This window comes from Pollachius pollachius, assembly GCF_949987615.1.
Source record: "Pollachius pollachius genome assembly, chromosome: 6".
Taxonomy (NCBI): domain Eukaryota; kingdom Metazoa; phylum Chordata; class Actinopteri; order Gadiformes; family Gadidae; genus Pollachius; species Pollachius pollachius.
In genome coordinates this window covers 15,206,617-15,222,114 of record NC_136939.1, presented here as the reverse complement: position 1 = coordinate 15,222,114, position 15,498 = coordinate 15,206,617, and the positions used below count along the sequence as shown (strand labels likewise).

The 15,498-nt window shown below is 42.4% G+C and overlaps 1 protein-coding gene across 1 annotated transcript; it reads right to left on the bottom strand.

Moving 5' to 3' along the window:
* Window positions 1–3,634: 3,634 nt before the first annotated feature.
* pitpnab (phosphatidylinositol transfer protein, alpha b) lies at window positions 3,635–15,307 on the bottom strand. Its single transcript, XM_079737773.1, has 11 exons — window positions 15,006–15,307; window positions 12,953–12,983; window positions 11,267–11,412; window positions 10,489–10,580; window positions 8,871–8,983; window positions 8,433–8,516; window positions 8,214–8,291; window positions 7,767–7,877; window positions 7,418–7,540; window positions 6,535–6,617; window positions 3,635–6,245 (listed from the first exon to the last, which is right to left on the bottom strand). The coding sequence occupies exons 1-10, from the start codon at window positions 15,020–15,022 to the stop codon at window positions 6,570–6,572; spliced, it is 843 nt and encodes a 280-aa protein (XP_079593899.1). The 5' UTR covers window positions 15,023–15,307; the 3' UTR covers window positions 3,635–6,245; window positions 6,535–6,569.
* Between the last annotated feature and the right edge of the window lie 191 nt (window positions 15,308–15,498).

The window sequence follows — 15,498 nt, the reverse complement described above, 5'->3', positions numbered from 1 at the left end:
TTGTTTCTAGAATTAAGTAAATCTTTTTTCGGCGTGACACCCTAAGAGGTTTAGCCACACCACCCCCTAACCAGTAGCTAAGTCCACATAACAATGTGGGCTGTCCTACAAAAGCCAACACCCCCCTGCCCTTAATGAGGGGATACAATAGGTTGTTTTGGCCGGAGTGCATGCTCTCCTCATATGGGGGAAAGGTTATGAATGCACATATTGAAGGTTTCTTTGGTTGTGTGGTTATATCAAGCTGGCACCAGAAGCCAAAGAAATGATTACCTAATTGAATAAGTGCAATAGTCAAGAGCAGATTTAGAATATACAAAATAAAACACGATTCTGTCCTGTGACCTTAATCAATTACAGTGAGCCCTTTTCAAAATAAGTAAAATCTATACAAATATATTTTACATACCAAATTTAAATCGCCACCTGCAGGTGCTTTTTGATTTGTGGTCAATACAATTAACTCATGGAGACGAGGGTCAGACACGCCAGAATCACATGACCCCCTCTTAAGAACAGGACTGATAAATGTGTGTTTCAACACAGAGACCCTCTGATAACTGGTGGTCCGGTGGCTCCAGATCTCTCCAAGCTTCCGATAAGCTCCTTACGAAGTTTGAGAAACTCACATTCTCAACGGGGAGAGAGTTTGCCCATGTCTGTAAATCCACATTTCAATGTACCTTTGCACTTCACCACTTCTGTTTATTTCGTTTGGTATTTTGTTTACGTTTTGTTGGGGTTCCATGGCGCTATAGTTTCATGCCATCAACGTCCATCTTGAGTTGAGAAGAACACATGACTCTATATTTGAGAAGATCTGAGCTCAATGCGTGGCTCTTGGCTCATGAGACCGAGGATACTAATGCATCCATCTCTCTGGTCGGTTTGTGTTAATGTCGTGTTGTCATGGCAACCCTGCTTTCAATTTCTGTGTTTAGTCTGTCGGTTGTGTGTCCAGCAATTATATTGATATGTTATATGATTAAAGCACTCATTCTGACTGTGTGGATGGTGAATTGTGAATACGATGGATTGTGAACCGCTATGATGGAGTGGTGGTTTATCACCTGTAGTTGTCTTTCCTCCTTGTGCTTACATTTCCAGTGCTCATATTGTCCTCTGATACTGTGGGGACACAAACACATGCACACAAGAAGGCACGGACACACACACACACACACACACACACACACACACACACACACACACACACACACGATCAAAAATACAATAACACAAACCTGCAACACTTACTAACCCGCTCTAGACTAACTTAGCCATTATTAATACTCATTTCTTGATTGCATTGCTCTGATGGAGCAGGTAAGGCTGGTGTCTGAGCCTCCATGTGGTTTAACCCTCCATCATGCTACTGTATTTATCCTTAACACTACAGAGGTTTAAATGTCACGTGTCACAAGTGGAGGCCATGGATGTATTACAAACAGCATGCAATCATTTACTGTCTACAAAGAGACACTCATTGTTCGTGAAACATATTCATGTATAAGTAGGCCTATGTTTAAATCTTACATTAAGAAATATATGGGGTTATGTTATGTTGTTAGCAGCAATATTTAGTGAATCTATCAGCAGATTCAGCGTGACCTACATTGAATTTTCATTAATGGGAGCTAGGAATCTCAGGCTCAAGGATGCCTACATTTCGGTAGCCACTTCAGAATCCTGAGATTATAGAGAACCGGGTCCATATAGACCTAATACAGGATGCTGATACACCTGTCATATCTGTAATTATCACCTTGCTACCCCCCGTGGATCCATAATGATCAAAATGTTTGGCCTGACCTACTCATTAAGAAATATAGGCTATGTATTTTTGTGTTCCAACATTAGCAACAATTCCACTGCTCAATATTATAGGACAAAGTGCCTGCCTGAAATTAACATGACATTCTTAAAGTGCTGTAGGACTAGAAGATCGAACCTGCATGATGAGTCTCAAATGTTTGTATTGTAGAAATACAAATATAAAAAGAAAGGCTAACTGAACCCAGTGATCATTTTCCCAACCGAGAGGGAGAATCAGAAAGACAGTCCAAATATAAAGGAACGCACACCCTACCTGTCTCTGCAGCTCTCCGCCGGGGTGTGCTGTGGAAGCGGCAGACTCCTTGGGCGCAGATTACAGCGGTCTCCGGAGAAGAGTCAGAGAGATCCGACTGCTTGCCTATTATGAGTCCCGTTGTAGTGAAATAAACAACTTTTTTTTGGAAACTGGAACCTGTTCTCCCTTACGCCAAATGCACAGTGCCAAATAGCCGCTGCTTGTTACAGAGCACACAACCCCGGATCAAATCTATGATCCCTGGTTTGGTCACCAGCAAGGGACAAGGTATTATCTCATTCATGAATGGACCTGTGTGTTGGACAGCTGCTTTTTAACAGCACTATGACGCATGCTATTTTCGGTGTTAAAGCCTCTTTGGTAACCTATGTTCACCAATAATCCCGCACTTTCTCAATATTATGGAACACACTTTTTGTCTAATTGTAGGCCTGCATAAGGCTTAAGCTATGTTGTGTAATGCAAATTTATAAAGTAGACTTATGTGTTTGGTAGGATGGTACACCTAACTGACCTCAGGTGGTAAAAGGTGCATGAAAAAATGATATACAAAAGTCACAACATTATATTCGGATAAACCACAGCATGGGTAATGATGAGGAACTTTGAAGTTTGATTCTATTTCTTTAATTCATTTTCACTTCTCCAACTCACATTCGTGTTATTGGAAGATAACAAAAAGGCACAAATTCACAATAACAGAAAATTAATAGAGGAAGCAAGTCTTTAGGGCAGATAGAGAGAGACAGAGATTGACAAACTAGGAAAGCGGGTCTGGAAAGATGCAGAATCAGTTTTTCCGAAGCAACCAATCCTGGAAGTTATCTACTGGAGGATGAACTCCACCCTGAAATGACCCTCCACTCAAGGTCCGACACCACTTCCTAACGACAAGGATCAACGGACCGATGATACGAGCTGCCATTTTGTCCCCTTGAGTTAGGGTTAGCGATGTCGTTTTACAATGACAAAAACAAGGTACAACACACTATCCTGCCAACAACACACAGCTATAGGGGACGGGAAGGACACGTCACCATCTTGTTTATTTGCCCTTTCCTTTTATTATTGTCTTCTTCACACCCACCAGGAGGTCAACAGGAAGTCCATACATTACACAGAAACAGGATGTCCTCAGCCATCGTGGGGTCCAGATGGTCTTATGTGCCATCCTCCTCACAGAAATGTACAGTAAACATATCCATAGAACTCAGGGTTCATTGGACCCATCCCTGCGCCCTAAAACTGTTTGTGACCATGGCGTTGGGGACCATGTCTTCATATATTATCAGATCATTGAGCTGTAAGAGTGTGCTGTACTTTTGGCAGGACAGTCAGGACTTATCTATATATATATATATATATATATATATTTATATTTATATATGTGTGTTCACCTACAATAATTTATATACTATATACAATATCGATACATACAATACATCCACAAATCTCAATTTCAATTGGTAGGCAATTACGGACACTAATCAACATGTTTGAATGATGAAGAGATGGAGAAGAGAGGGAGGGAGGGAGAGAGAGAGAGACAGAGAGAGAGAGAGAGAGAGAGAGAGAGAGAGAGAGAGAGAGAGAGGTGAAGATCAGATGGTGGGTTGTTGGGTTTTGGGGGTTGGAGGGTTAGACACATGATCACACGGTCTCCAACATGATTGGTTGGATTAAAAAAATAAGAACGATAGAAAAAGCGAGTGATAGTAAGTCAGCCTAAAACTATCAGATAGAAGGTGTTCAAATGGCTAAAAGCAGTGGCCTGAAACAATGAAAACAGAGTAAGAGGGAAGGCTGGAATAGTGGATCTCATGGTCACTAGAACAACACACTCCCCCACTCAGAGGCGTCTAAAGGGACCTGGGATATCGCCCATGATGCATTGCTCTCCCCAGAGCCTCTCCCCGATGACCTCAGCCCCACCAACACCTGATCACAAAACCTTTTAAACCAATTAAACGTAGCGCTCTCTCTCTCAAAAGGTAACCAATTTGTTAACATAACATGGGGAGTGATCATTTGTGTGAGCCTTGTCAGCCTGTGTGGCTAACGCCCACAGCGTTCAAACGGCTGTGGTTCTCCTTCATAATAGTTAGGCATCGACTGATCATCGAACCCTCAACACGGTACTACCACACACCTGTACATTCATGCATAAGCTGACACACCACACACCAACATGACAAACAGCTCAGTCCAACTTTCGACAGGAGATACCGCCTTCCTGCGTCGATCACATGTATTGATCATAGAGCCGTAGCTGATTATTGATACTTGGAAATATTCTCCGGAACCTATAGATCCTCTATTTTTACTTTACAAATTGAATCAAGGAGGAAGAGTGAAGAAGCTCAATGTATTTACAAATAACGGAAAGGACGTGCTGATTATTGCTATAGTTGGATGAGAATGTTCATCCAGTGATGGTGAGTAGGTGGAGGGAGGGCATGGTATTTATAAAGTGTGTCATTATGCCCCCATATACCACAATGCAAGATGGCCGACACCTTTTATCTCTATCTGGGTGATAAGTGAGTCTGTTATGCTCCGTGTTTTCATAAAAGGAAAAAGCAATTTTGTAATTTGTAATTTAACTTTTAATTGTAAATATGATAATCTAGTCACAATAAATTGTGGGTACCATCGTTTTTTTTATGGATTTGGATTTTTTCCTGCACACTTAATTAATTTCAAATGGTCTATTGTTTAACTAACAAAAATAACAATCTCTATTCCACCACACACACAGATGCATACACTCTCAGACGTACACACCACACACACACACACAAACAGACGCACACACAAACACACACACGTGCGCACATACATGCACAAACACACACACACACACACACAAACACACACACACACAAGCTTTAAATAAACACATACGTTTCTTATTATAATAATACAAATACACCACCTGCAAACAATGACAATTCACTTTGACATTTAATGGTTACTAGAGGGGAATCCAGGTTCAGTTGTAATGTTGAGTGTCTGCTCTGTTACCTATAATATGTACCAAGAAGGACACTGCACCAGGTAGTCCATACAGTGTGTTCACAAAGCATCTGCACCATGCGGCCTCTACTCTTTGCCCGGAAAAACTTCTTAGCCAATGAAAATGTACTCGTCAAACTAGGATATTCTCTGATTGGTCAATCAATCAATCAATCAATCGATAAATCTATCTCCACTGTACAATCTTCATTTGTAAAAGTAAATCTTCATTTGAGCAAATAAAATTAAAAAAATGAAATCCCACACAAAGCAATTTGAGGAGAACAGGAATTGTAACAGGAGTCATGAAAAATCAAGAAACAAGCAAAGAAACAAAACAAGTCAGAACACAAAGGAAGGCCGAAACAGCTTAGAACCAAATCAAACGTCAACAGAAAAACATACAGACAAAATCATCTTTTAAAAACCCTGTTTGTGTATCTCAACACAATGACTCAGTTTCCCACTAGTATATACACACACACCTGTGGGATATTGAAATATTTTAGATAGAAACTAATCCCAAATTTCAGAGACACTTTTTACTATTCTCTGTTCTTAAGAATGGTTTTGATAGAGGGCTAGAGGGAGGGGGGAGGTTTGGAGAGGGGACTAAAGAGAGAGACAGAGAAAGAGGGATGATTGACATCTTACAGGGACTGTTACTGTGTTGCTACTGAATTATCCTGGATGGCAGGGCTGGCAAAGGATGTGTGTGTGTGTGTTTGTGTGTGTGTGTGTGTGTGTGTGTTTATGTGTGTGTGTGTGTGTGTCCAATATTGTGTGTACGATAATGTGTGTATGTGTGTGTGTGTGTGTGTGTGTGTTTGGGAGTGTAAGAGTGTTGGTTAATGTGTGCGTATGTCTGTGCGGGTGTGAAGGGGGGCAGTGGGGAGCAGGTATATTCCGGTTTGACCTGGGCCTCTGAACATCCATACTGTACGATTGGATCGGAGCGGTGGATTCGTCGGGGGAGATCTGGGCTCAGCTTATTGGTCAGCACAAATTGAGACAGATCTTGGGTCATCTCATCGGTGGTGACCGATCTGGGGTCATCTCATTGGTCGGGACAGATCTGGGGTAAGTTTGAGTGGGAGGGGAATGTGAATCCACTGGTGTCTGGGATTACCGGTCTGTTCTAGAGAGAGGAAGGGAGTCATAGACAGAGAGGTACAGAGAGTGAGACAGAGAGATAGAGAGTAAGAGAAAGAGAGAGAGAGAGAGAGAGAGAGAGAGAGAGAGACAGAGAGAGAGAGAGAGAGAGAGAGAGAGAGAGAGAGAGAGAGAGAGAGAGAGAGAGAGAGAGAAAGAGAGAGATAGAGACATGGATAGTCAGAAAGACAGTCAGGTTTTAGGTTATACCCATCCACCAAAAACAGGTCATCGATAATGGATTAAATGCTGACAGACTGGCTGATTGTTCCTACCTGAGAAAACACAGCAGTCACAGTCCTTCACACACTCAGTCTTCTAGAGCCACCATGCCCTTCACTGGATCCTTCACTCTCATCTACAACACAACAGACAGCATTGATATCTCTCACTCTCATCTATAACAAACTGAATACATGTAAGATGGATGTTTAAAACCGGATAAGGTAGGGTAAGGGAAGGTAAGACAAGGCAATTATCGTCCTAAAGTTAGTCGACCGGAGAATTGAAGATGTTTGCCAGCGTTTTCCTGGTCTACATGTTGAATTCTGGTTTTGAGTTTGATTTGATTTTTTTTAATCAATCATTTTATATATACATAATAACTATATAATAGTTATTATGGTTGCTAACTTCTGGCTTTGAGGATTCTAACTTCTGCTTTTAAGTTTGCTAACGTCTAGCTTTTAACAGCAACATGCAGGTTATTTTTTGCTCTTAAAATAACAAACTAATGTAGTTATGTCCTGTGGTGTATTCCCCTTGTGCTGCATTTGTGTCAAATTACGTATTTTTGTGTCCACGTTACTCTACTTAAATTTGTCTAGATGTAATTCAAAGCCACACGACATGAATATAGTCTTTACATCGATTTCCTTCATTTTTTCCTAACAAAACTTTAATCAGAGGTGCCAACCTGACAGTTGGCTCTCTTCTTTTCGAGTTAAGGCTACTAACCTCTTGTTTAAAGGTTACTAACTTCTGGTTTGAAGGATTCTCACCGTGCCTACTCGCTTGACTTCTGGTGTTTTTTGGCAAGGTTGTTAACTTCTGGTGTTATTGTTGTTAACTTTTGGTGTTAAGGTTGCTAACTTTTGGTGTTAGGGTTGCTAACTCCTGGTTTTAAGGTTGGTAACTTCTGGTTTTGAGCGCTCTGACCTCGTCTAGTTCTTTGCGTGTCTCCTCCTCCATACGACGGATGTCCTCCATATTGAGTTCAATCCACCGGTCGATCCAGCAGAACAGCTGGCGGTGGAAATTAGTGAACAAACGCTTCTCTTGCTGTTCAGAAAAAGAGAAAGAGGAAAAACTGAAGACAAAACCACCCACCGTGAATACATCCAGACATGCTGACGTAGCACACAAAGCACATAGATGTATTTCGTTGAGTTGTTCAGGCGACAATATTTGCATTTTTTGTTGTCTGCAGTAATACATGTGTACACTGAAGACCACAAGCGTCATGACAAAGTGACGGCACAATTACATTCCTATACAACTAACATACCTTCTGGATGAAGTTCTCCACCTTATTCTGCAGACCCCACCACTTGAACTTGACTGTGACCAGTTTATAGGCACACATGTGTGGGCAGTCTGTCTTTTTGGGAAGCTCCTTCTGAAAGACGACATCACAGCGTCGGAGAGGTCAGACGAGTCGGCAAATGAACAACTTTGATCCGAAGGGTAGGTGAGCTCAATACATCTACACATGAATCCACTTGGATATATTTAGCTCACTTACCTTTCTGCTGGATTCTGGATATTGACTGGTAGAAAAATGGATGTATAGATGGATAGACAGACAGATAGAAAGATGGAAGGATGGAGAGATGGATATAAAGATAGACAGACAGACAGACAGACAGACAGACAGACAGACAGACAGGCAGACAGATAGATAGGTAGATGACATGGTGAAAGATTGATAGATATGTGATTAAGTAGACTGAACCTTCCAGTCGGGCCCCAGGGGCCCCCGGCTGGTCTTGACTGATTTGTACTTGGAGGGATCCTCCTCTGGCTTGTAGTCCTGCAGCGAGAGAGAGAGAGAGAGAGAGAGAGAGAGAGAGAGAGAGAGAGAGACTCAGAATTAGACATCCACTGTTCTCTGCTGTAACGATGCTTCAGTTTAATCATTAGGGACAACCTAGATCAATTGAACCAGGTTCACCTTGGGCTCAACTTGGGTCCTGTCTGCGATGTCGATGTACACAACATCCACCTTTTTCCAGGTATCAGCATCAAGAGCGTGCACCTAGAACACCATGAAAGAACACAGAAGATCCCTCCTAGAACATCATAATAGAATAAAGAACATCTCTCCTTGAACACCATGATAGAACACAAAACATCACTCCTAGAACTACATGATAGAACACAGAAAATGAAGGAGAACGTCTTGATACAACACAGACAACCTCCATGTATTAATCTCTTAAAATGTTCTTATTAAGCACTTGTATCCAAAGCGACCTAGGCTGACCACAGGTGCATTTTATGGAGGAGCGGGATGTGGTTACATCGAACCCAGCACCATTCCACTGGGAGTCGAAAACCCTGGCCACTACTCCACCAGCTGTCCGCCCGCATACCCGTAACAGTCACTCACATTTTCCTGATGGCCCATGTCCGGTTTGTGCCACGTTTCAATCTTGATCAGGAAGTTATCTTTCATGTACTCGTTCTGGGGGAAAGGGAAATGGTCATAGAGCGAGTCAATGACTGCAGTTATTCACAAATATATGTTCTGTTACACCTGGGTCAGACCTGTTACCTAGGGGACACCTGGTACTGTTACACATTCAGCCTTGATAATAGCTAGAGGCTGGTACTTTATCAGCACTGTTTTAATAACTGGTGTATGTGTGTACTATGTGTACTTTCTCTATAAAGCAATGTCATGTGTGTTCGAGACTACCATAAAACACATCCAGGGGGTTATTCAACCACCTTGCCATGTACAGACAGTGTGTGTACATTACAAAGCTAGATAACAGTATTTGTTCAACTTTGGTTCAACAATATTGTACTTCCCTTCCACATTGGATAGTCTATAGGCGTTGTGGTTCCCACTCAAGCACGCACACACGCATGCACGCACTCACGCACGCACGGACACACACACACACACACGCAGGTACGCACGCACACGTACACACACTGGTGTCTGCTGATTGTGCCCTCCTCTATTTCACTGCCATGGATTAGATTACATTCTCCTCTTTCTGGGGAAGTATATCTTACTACACGTCTGCAGTCAGAACACTATGTGTGCCAAGCAGGCCAGTTACTTACAGTGATAACTGTTGGGTCCAGGACATGAAGAGGAAGCAAGAAGTGGCAGGGGGGGAAAACAAAAGATAAAGAAGGTTAGCGATAATATTGATATGAACTCAAGGGGTAAAATGCCACTCTGTTGATACAGGATGTGCCCTTTTAAAGTGGGTATGCTTGTGCGTGTGCGTAACTGTTGGTGTGTGTTTAATCTCAGTACGTGAAGCTCTTGTAACTGCAGCCATCCTCTCTCCCAGGGCACTGTAAATTATTCAACTCTCCCTCAAGGTGAGGGAGAGGGAGTCAGAATAAAGAGAGGCATAGAGAGAGAGAGAGAGAGAGAGAGAAAGAGAGAGAGAGAGAGAGAAGCATAGAGTGAGAGAAAGAGGCATAGAGTGAGAGAGAGAGAGAGAGAGAGAGAGAGAGAGAGGCATAGAGTGAGAGAGAGCGGCATAGAGTGAGAGAGAGAGAGAGAGAGAGAGAGAGAGAGAGAGAGAGAGAGAGAGAGAGAGTATGGAAGTGACCTCTAATATTTGGTCTGTAGTTACAGTATTTTTAGAACTCCTTAGAGCTCCATTCAGAACCCTTTCCAATCTAAAGAGACAAAGGTTAACCTTCTTCACCTGTGTTAGATGCTGTGGTAATTCTATGGTAGCATCTAAGCTGTGACTATAACAGCTTCTAGCTTCAAGGTAGCAGGTCAATTAAATCCCTTCTATACATTATTATATGTATACTCATTATACTAATTTTACACATGAGTATTATATGATCCATTATTAGTGTGGTTATTATTAGCAGTAGTTGTTATAATTGTTTTGGTATGTCTGAAATTGGTAAAGAATATAAGAATACTGTTCGACAGTATGGGGAGGCATTATGTTGTATGGTATAAGTAGTATTATTATTGGTAGTAGTAGTAGTAGTAGTAGTATTATAAGTAGTAGTTATACCTGTACGGCAGTATGGGTAGGCATTCCAGGCTTTCTCATGGATATTCAGAGCTGATGCTGGGGCCAGCATTCGGACAAACGAGGGCACTTTACTGTGGGAGAGATAGAGAGAGAGAGAGAGAGAGAGAGAGAGAGAGAGAGAGAGAGATACCTTTAAACTGACTGTATTGTGAAATGAAATTGTATTGTGAGGTTAAAAAAAAAAAGAGGAATAATCATTGAGAAAATAACTAACTGATCAACTAAATTGATGGGGGACTGGTTGACTGGCTGACCGGTCGACTAACTCGCTGGCTGACCACTGAAAAACCGCAAGGTCTAGTATGGTGGGTACAGCTAGAGGTATGGATGTGTGCAGTACTAAGGATGGTGATACCTACAGGTAGAGATATGGATGTGTAAGTACTAAGGATGGTGATACCTACAGCTAGAGATATGGATGTGTAAGTACTAAGGATGGTGATACCTACAGCTAGAGGTATGGATGTGTGCAGTACTAAGGATGGTGATATCACAGGTAGAGATATGGATGTGTAAGTACTAAGGATGGTGATGTCACAGGTAGAGGTATGGATATGTAAGTACTAAGGATGGTGATATCTACAGGTAGAGATATGGATGTGTAAGTACTAAGGATGGTGATATCACAGGTAGAGGTATGGATGTGTGCAGTACTAAGGATGGTGATATCACAGGTAGAGGTATGGATGTGTGCAGTACTAAGGATGGTGATACCTACAGGTAGGGATATGGATGGGTCTGGAAATGGTGTGGTTACCTCTGCAAGTGATAGATTTTGTGCGTGTACTGTCCCTTCTCTCCGTCCTTTTCGTAGGGTTCATTCTTCAGGACCTCCACCCCCTCCCCTCCACCCGTCTCATTCTTACTGGCCTCGGCCACCGAGTACAGCTGGCCGACCTGGTACTGGAGCCCAGAGAGGGAGAGAGAGTTAGAACAAGAGGGGATTGGTTTGAAAATTGTGGTGACCCTTAATGACTTCAACACATTGTCTAACCTTCACGTCCTTGTGAAAAAATATAGCCTAAAGAGGAAGTAAACAATGGAAAACCCAACGTGTTTTATGTTCATAGGGACTTTTAAACAATGTGGCATATGAATCAATTCTGAATAAATCTGTCTTATAATACAAGAGATTTTTGATGCATAATATACATCAAGTTGTCTGTTTCCCAGTATTTTGAGAGCCCTCTAGCAGTTTCCACCAGGACACTGTGTCTATAACTCTTTGTCTGATTATGCTCTCCTAGTTGTTTGTTGTGCACACAGTCTACAGTATACAAAAGCAGTGTATAACATGCATGTAAATAAATGAGGATGCATCAAATCTAAAACATTTCTATCATTTCTTGACAGTGACTCTTTTCTTATTTTTTTTTTGTCATTATCTTAAGGACCCACGCAACACACGCGGGTTGATCCCCCTGGTCAACAATTCCCCATGCATTATTTTCACGTGGGCATGTTACATGTGCATCCTGTGATTCATGCAACTACAGAAGAATGGATTAAACACGCTGATCCTGGCTCTCGCTCTTCTTCTCTACAGTCACGTTATCTTCTGGTTAATCTCTTACTTTCTTACTCTTGTTCTCACTCTGTCACTCGCTCTATTCCTCTTTGCCTTTCTATCTATAATTAATTCTTAAGTATTTGAATACTTTGCACTTACTCTCCTTGTGAAAAGTACTTTCTTTATAATAATATTATTATTTAGCATACTTATTTTGCAGGGTCACTTGTGCTGCACACTCCCTATGCCCCGCAACTAACTCAGGATTGTTCTGCTCCTTGTGCACTTAGGTGTAGAGTCAGGACAAAGGCTCCTTTTCATTTCCTAATAACTTTTAATGCCAACTTTGCACTATAATTAAACAAATACACACACACACACACACACACACTTATTGTGTTAAATCCAGAGAAAGGATGGGGGTGGAAGTAGGTTGTGGGTTGACCTCATGTTCCCATGGCTTTTCCTGCTCAAAAGCACATCATTGCAACAGAGGCATACCAACACAACAAGGCTTTCATTGATGTGAGGACTTAGGGTTACGCGGAGCAGCAGTGACTAGCTCTAAACCAGCCTTGAGGTGCTTCGTGTCAGAACCTTTTAATTCCAGAGAGGGTTTAATGCACAATGACTTTCTTGTCGTTTGTCATTACTTTCTGAACCTTTTATGTTTTCCCTTTGACAAAATATAAAGGGGTATGATGTGTGAAAGACACACTGTCTTTAACAGTATTCTACAAGTCTACATGTCTTGGATTAAAGGGAGCTTGTTCAGATGTTCAACAGACATTTCTTGAGAATGGAGGTGACCTTCCAGTACAAGCTACACAAACACACACACACACACTCAACAATACAACCATAGATGGAAACGCACATATGCATGCAACATGCAACACATAAAGATGCATTAAGTGACATTAAGTGACTTACCTCCTCGACAGAGATAGGCAGGATTACTCGGCTGTGGAAGGAGAGGGACAAGAGTTACTCTCAAACCCTTGTCTTGCTCATCCAAGAAGAACAATCTCTCCTGCTGTTGCAGTGAAACGGCTGATCGTAGGGATGGATGTGTCAGTCCTCAGCCTGAGTCCCTCACAACGCAATCAAACACATAATTCAAAGATATTTTCAACCCAAGCAAACATAATTTTCTGTCTGTGATTCATGCATTTGTGCCTAAGGGCAGCAGGACAAAACTGAGAGAGAGGGAGAAAAACCGAGCATAGAACCGCATGTCGAAGGGAAGAGTGGCATTACAAGTTGTGATTTATGTATGATATGTGGTTAGCAGCGCACTAGCTCTGAATCAAGTGTTATGGGTCAGTATCACACCTTCTCTGGAACATCTCCTTATTATTTAATTTATAATGTGCAAGCACTAAAAAAAGTTCTTGTCAAACACAGTGCTAGTATAATACTTCCCTAATACTGTTGCTCTTTGATATTATACCTTATAATTGGGGAAATATTCAATTGTCGAATGCCAAATGATTTGCGGAGGAAAATAATTGCTATGAGAGTCACTGGAAAGGATTCTGCAGTAAGTTTGGGAAGAGAGACGAAGAGGAGGAGCAGGTCTTCAGAGAATGGGGTCCATTCTCCAGTACTTAGTATTGATTACAATTTCCTTCAACCAGCTGTAAATATCGAATTCATTCTGCAATTCTCCCATCTTCTGTTGCATTTTAAGTAAGAAAGAATTAAGCCTATTGACATATTTTTAAGTGTTTATTTACGCGTTTAATACGCGCCAGATAAATACTTGACCTTAAGAAAACATTACATTATCTACAGGTAGGCTGTCTGTGTCAGCCTAATTCCCTGGCAGGTGGCAGCTCTTGAAAGTCAAGTGCAATCCAATATTTGGTCCATGTTTTACTTGCCATTTATACTTTAATTATTCTGTATTCAAGGGTCGCTAGTGCCACTTGTCCCTGTATATGTCATAGAAGTTGTGTGTGTTTTGTGTGCGCGCCCGTTCGTGCCACTCAGCGTGTGACTGCGTTGGAACATCGCACGTCTTTGCAGTATGACAGCGAGTGAATTCTCAGTTTAGTCATGACTTTCATTCATTTCTACATGCCTTGCGAGTCTTGTTTCTCCCCACGTCATTTAAGTAAACCAACCATATACATGGATTGACACCATGCACATTTGGCAGAATTGATGCCGGAGGCGATGTTGTAGAATGATCGACCAAATGAGCTGATTTAAAACGATATTCAGCGCTTAAATAATGCTGCCAAACAACGAGGCCTGAAATAGCAATGGCATCGAACCGAAATGCCCAGATGTCTCTCCTCGCTACCAGCACTCCATGCTAGCTGAAAGCCGTCGCTTCATCTGTCAAACAAGCCCGGCTTATGGAAGACCCAACACAATATTCCCTTTCCTCGGGGGGTTGTTCTATTCACTCTACGTGGCACACCCGTCAACAAGATAGCACACACCATTTAGCATCCATTCCTCCAGAGACAGGTAGGAATGCTACTCGGTGGTTTCACCTTCAGAGCCCATCAATAACATGGCGGGAAGGATGTGGGCACGCGCCGCGTCACCTTATAGCTCCCTCTGCCTATCACACGCACAAGACACTAATCAATCACAAAGCATTTTGTTATCAGCCAAGCCCGAATTTGAAATCATATTTGATGGTTTGTTTATTGGAAAGGCCACGTTGCAGCCTGATCCGAGACTTGTGATGCAAATGTGAAGGGCACAGCACCCATAAGGAAGGTTGCTGGTTGGCACATGTAAATGAATAGCTTTTCAACGCTGATATGTGTGTGTATTACGCGTGTACGGAATGTGTGGCGTAAAAGCCGCACAGATTAATAGCTAAAGCGATGGCGAGATAACCCCATCTGCACTACTGTTATCCCTCCATCGCGCGACTGGCCACAATGTCAGTGGCGGCGCGAGATACGCTGCCTGTACATCAATGCGAATCCCGAGAAATAAACCCACACAAACGGCTACTTACAATTCCTTTATAAGCATGTTGCAGTCCAATACGTCCCCGAATAACCGAAAAGAGGATCCAGGATTGGGTCGATCCCTCCGTCTGTTGGTTTGTGCCTTCTAGCTTGATCTATTCCACCTCTCCCCTATGTCATTCTACCTCTTGATTTTCTGTTTTCTTGAAATTCACTTCCTGATCCGAGCCTCGGCGCGGTGTTGCCGTAGAGCGCAATACACAGTACCGTAGCCCACTACACTTTGGGTGTCATCGCTCTGAACATGACGTTGGAAGTGGTTCATCGCAATAGGTCGGAGCAACGACTCGCGAATCCTCTGACGGAGGAGAGGAGGCACGGGGACCACCGCTGCTACAGCCTATAGGATGGCGCTCCACGTGACGCAATGACAATGCATCGAGAGGTCTTCTCGGCTCTAATCTATCTCCAGTTGTGTGTGCGTGTGTTTGTGCGTGTGTATGTGCGTGTGTGTGCGTGCGTGCGTTCTCTTCCCAAAAT

What these genes read in the sequence shown, in the direction of transcription:
- pitpnab (XM_079737773.1), bottom strand. An exon ending in TGCCTATCTCTGTCGAGGAG is followed by an intron (nt 11,413 to 12,952) that starts GTAAGTCACTTA and finishes TCTGGGCTCCAG; the next exon opens with TACCAGGTCGGCCAGCTGTA. An exon ending in CACGCAAAGAACTAGACGAG is followed by an intron (nt 6,618 to 7,417) that starts GTCAGAGCGCTC and finishes GTTGTGTTGTAG; the next exon opens with ATGAGAGTGAAGGATCCAGT.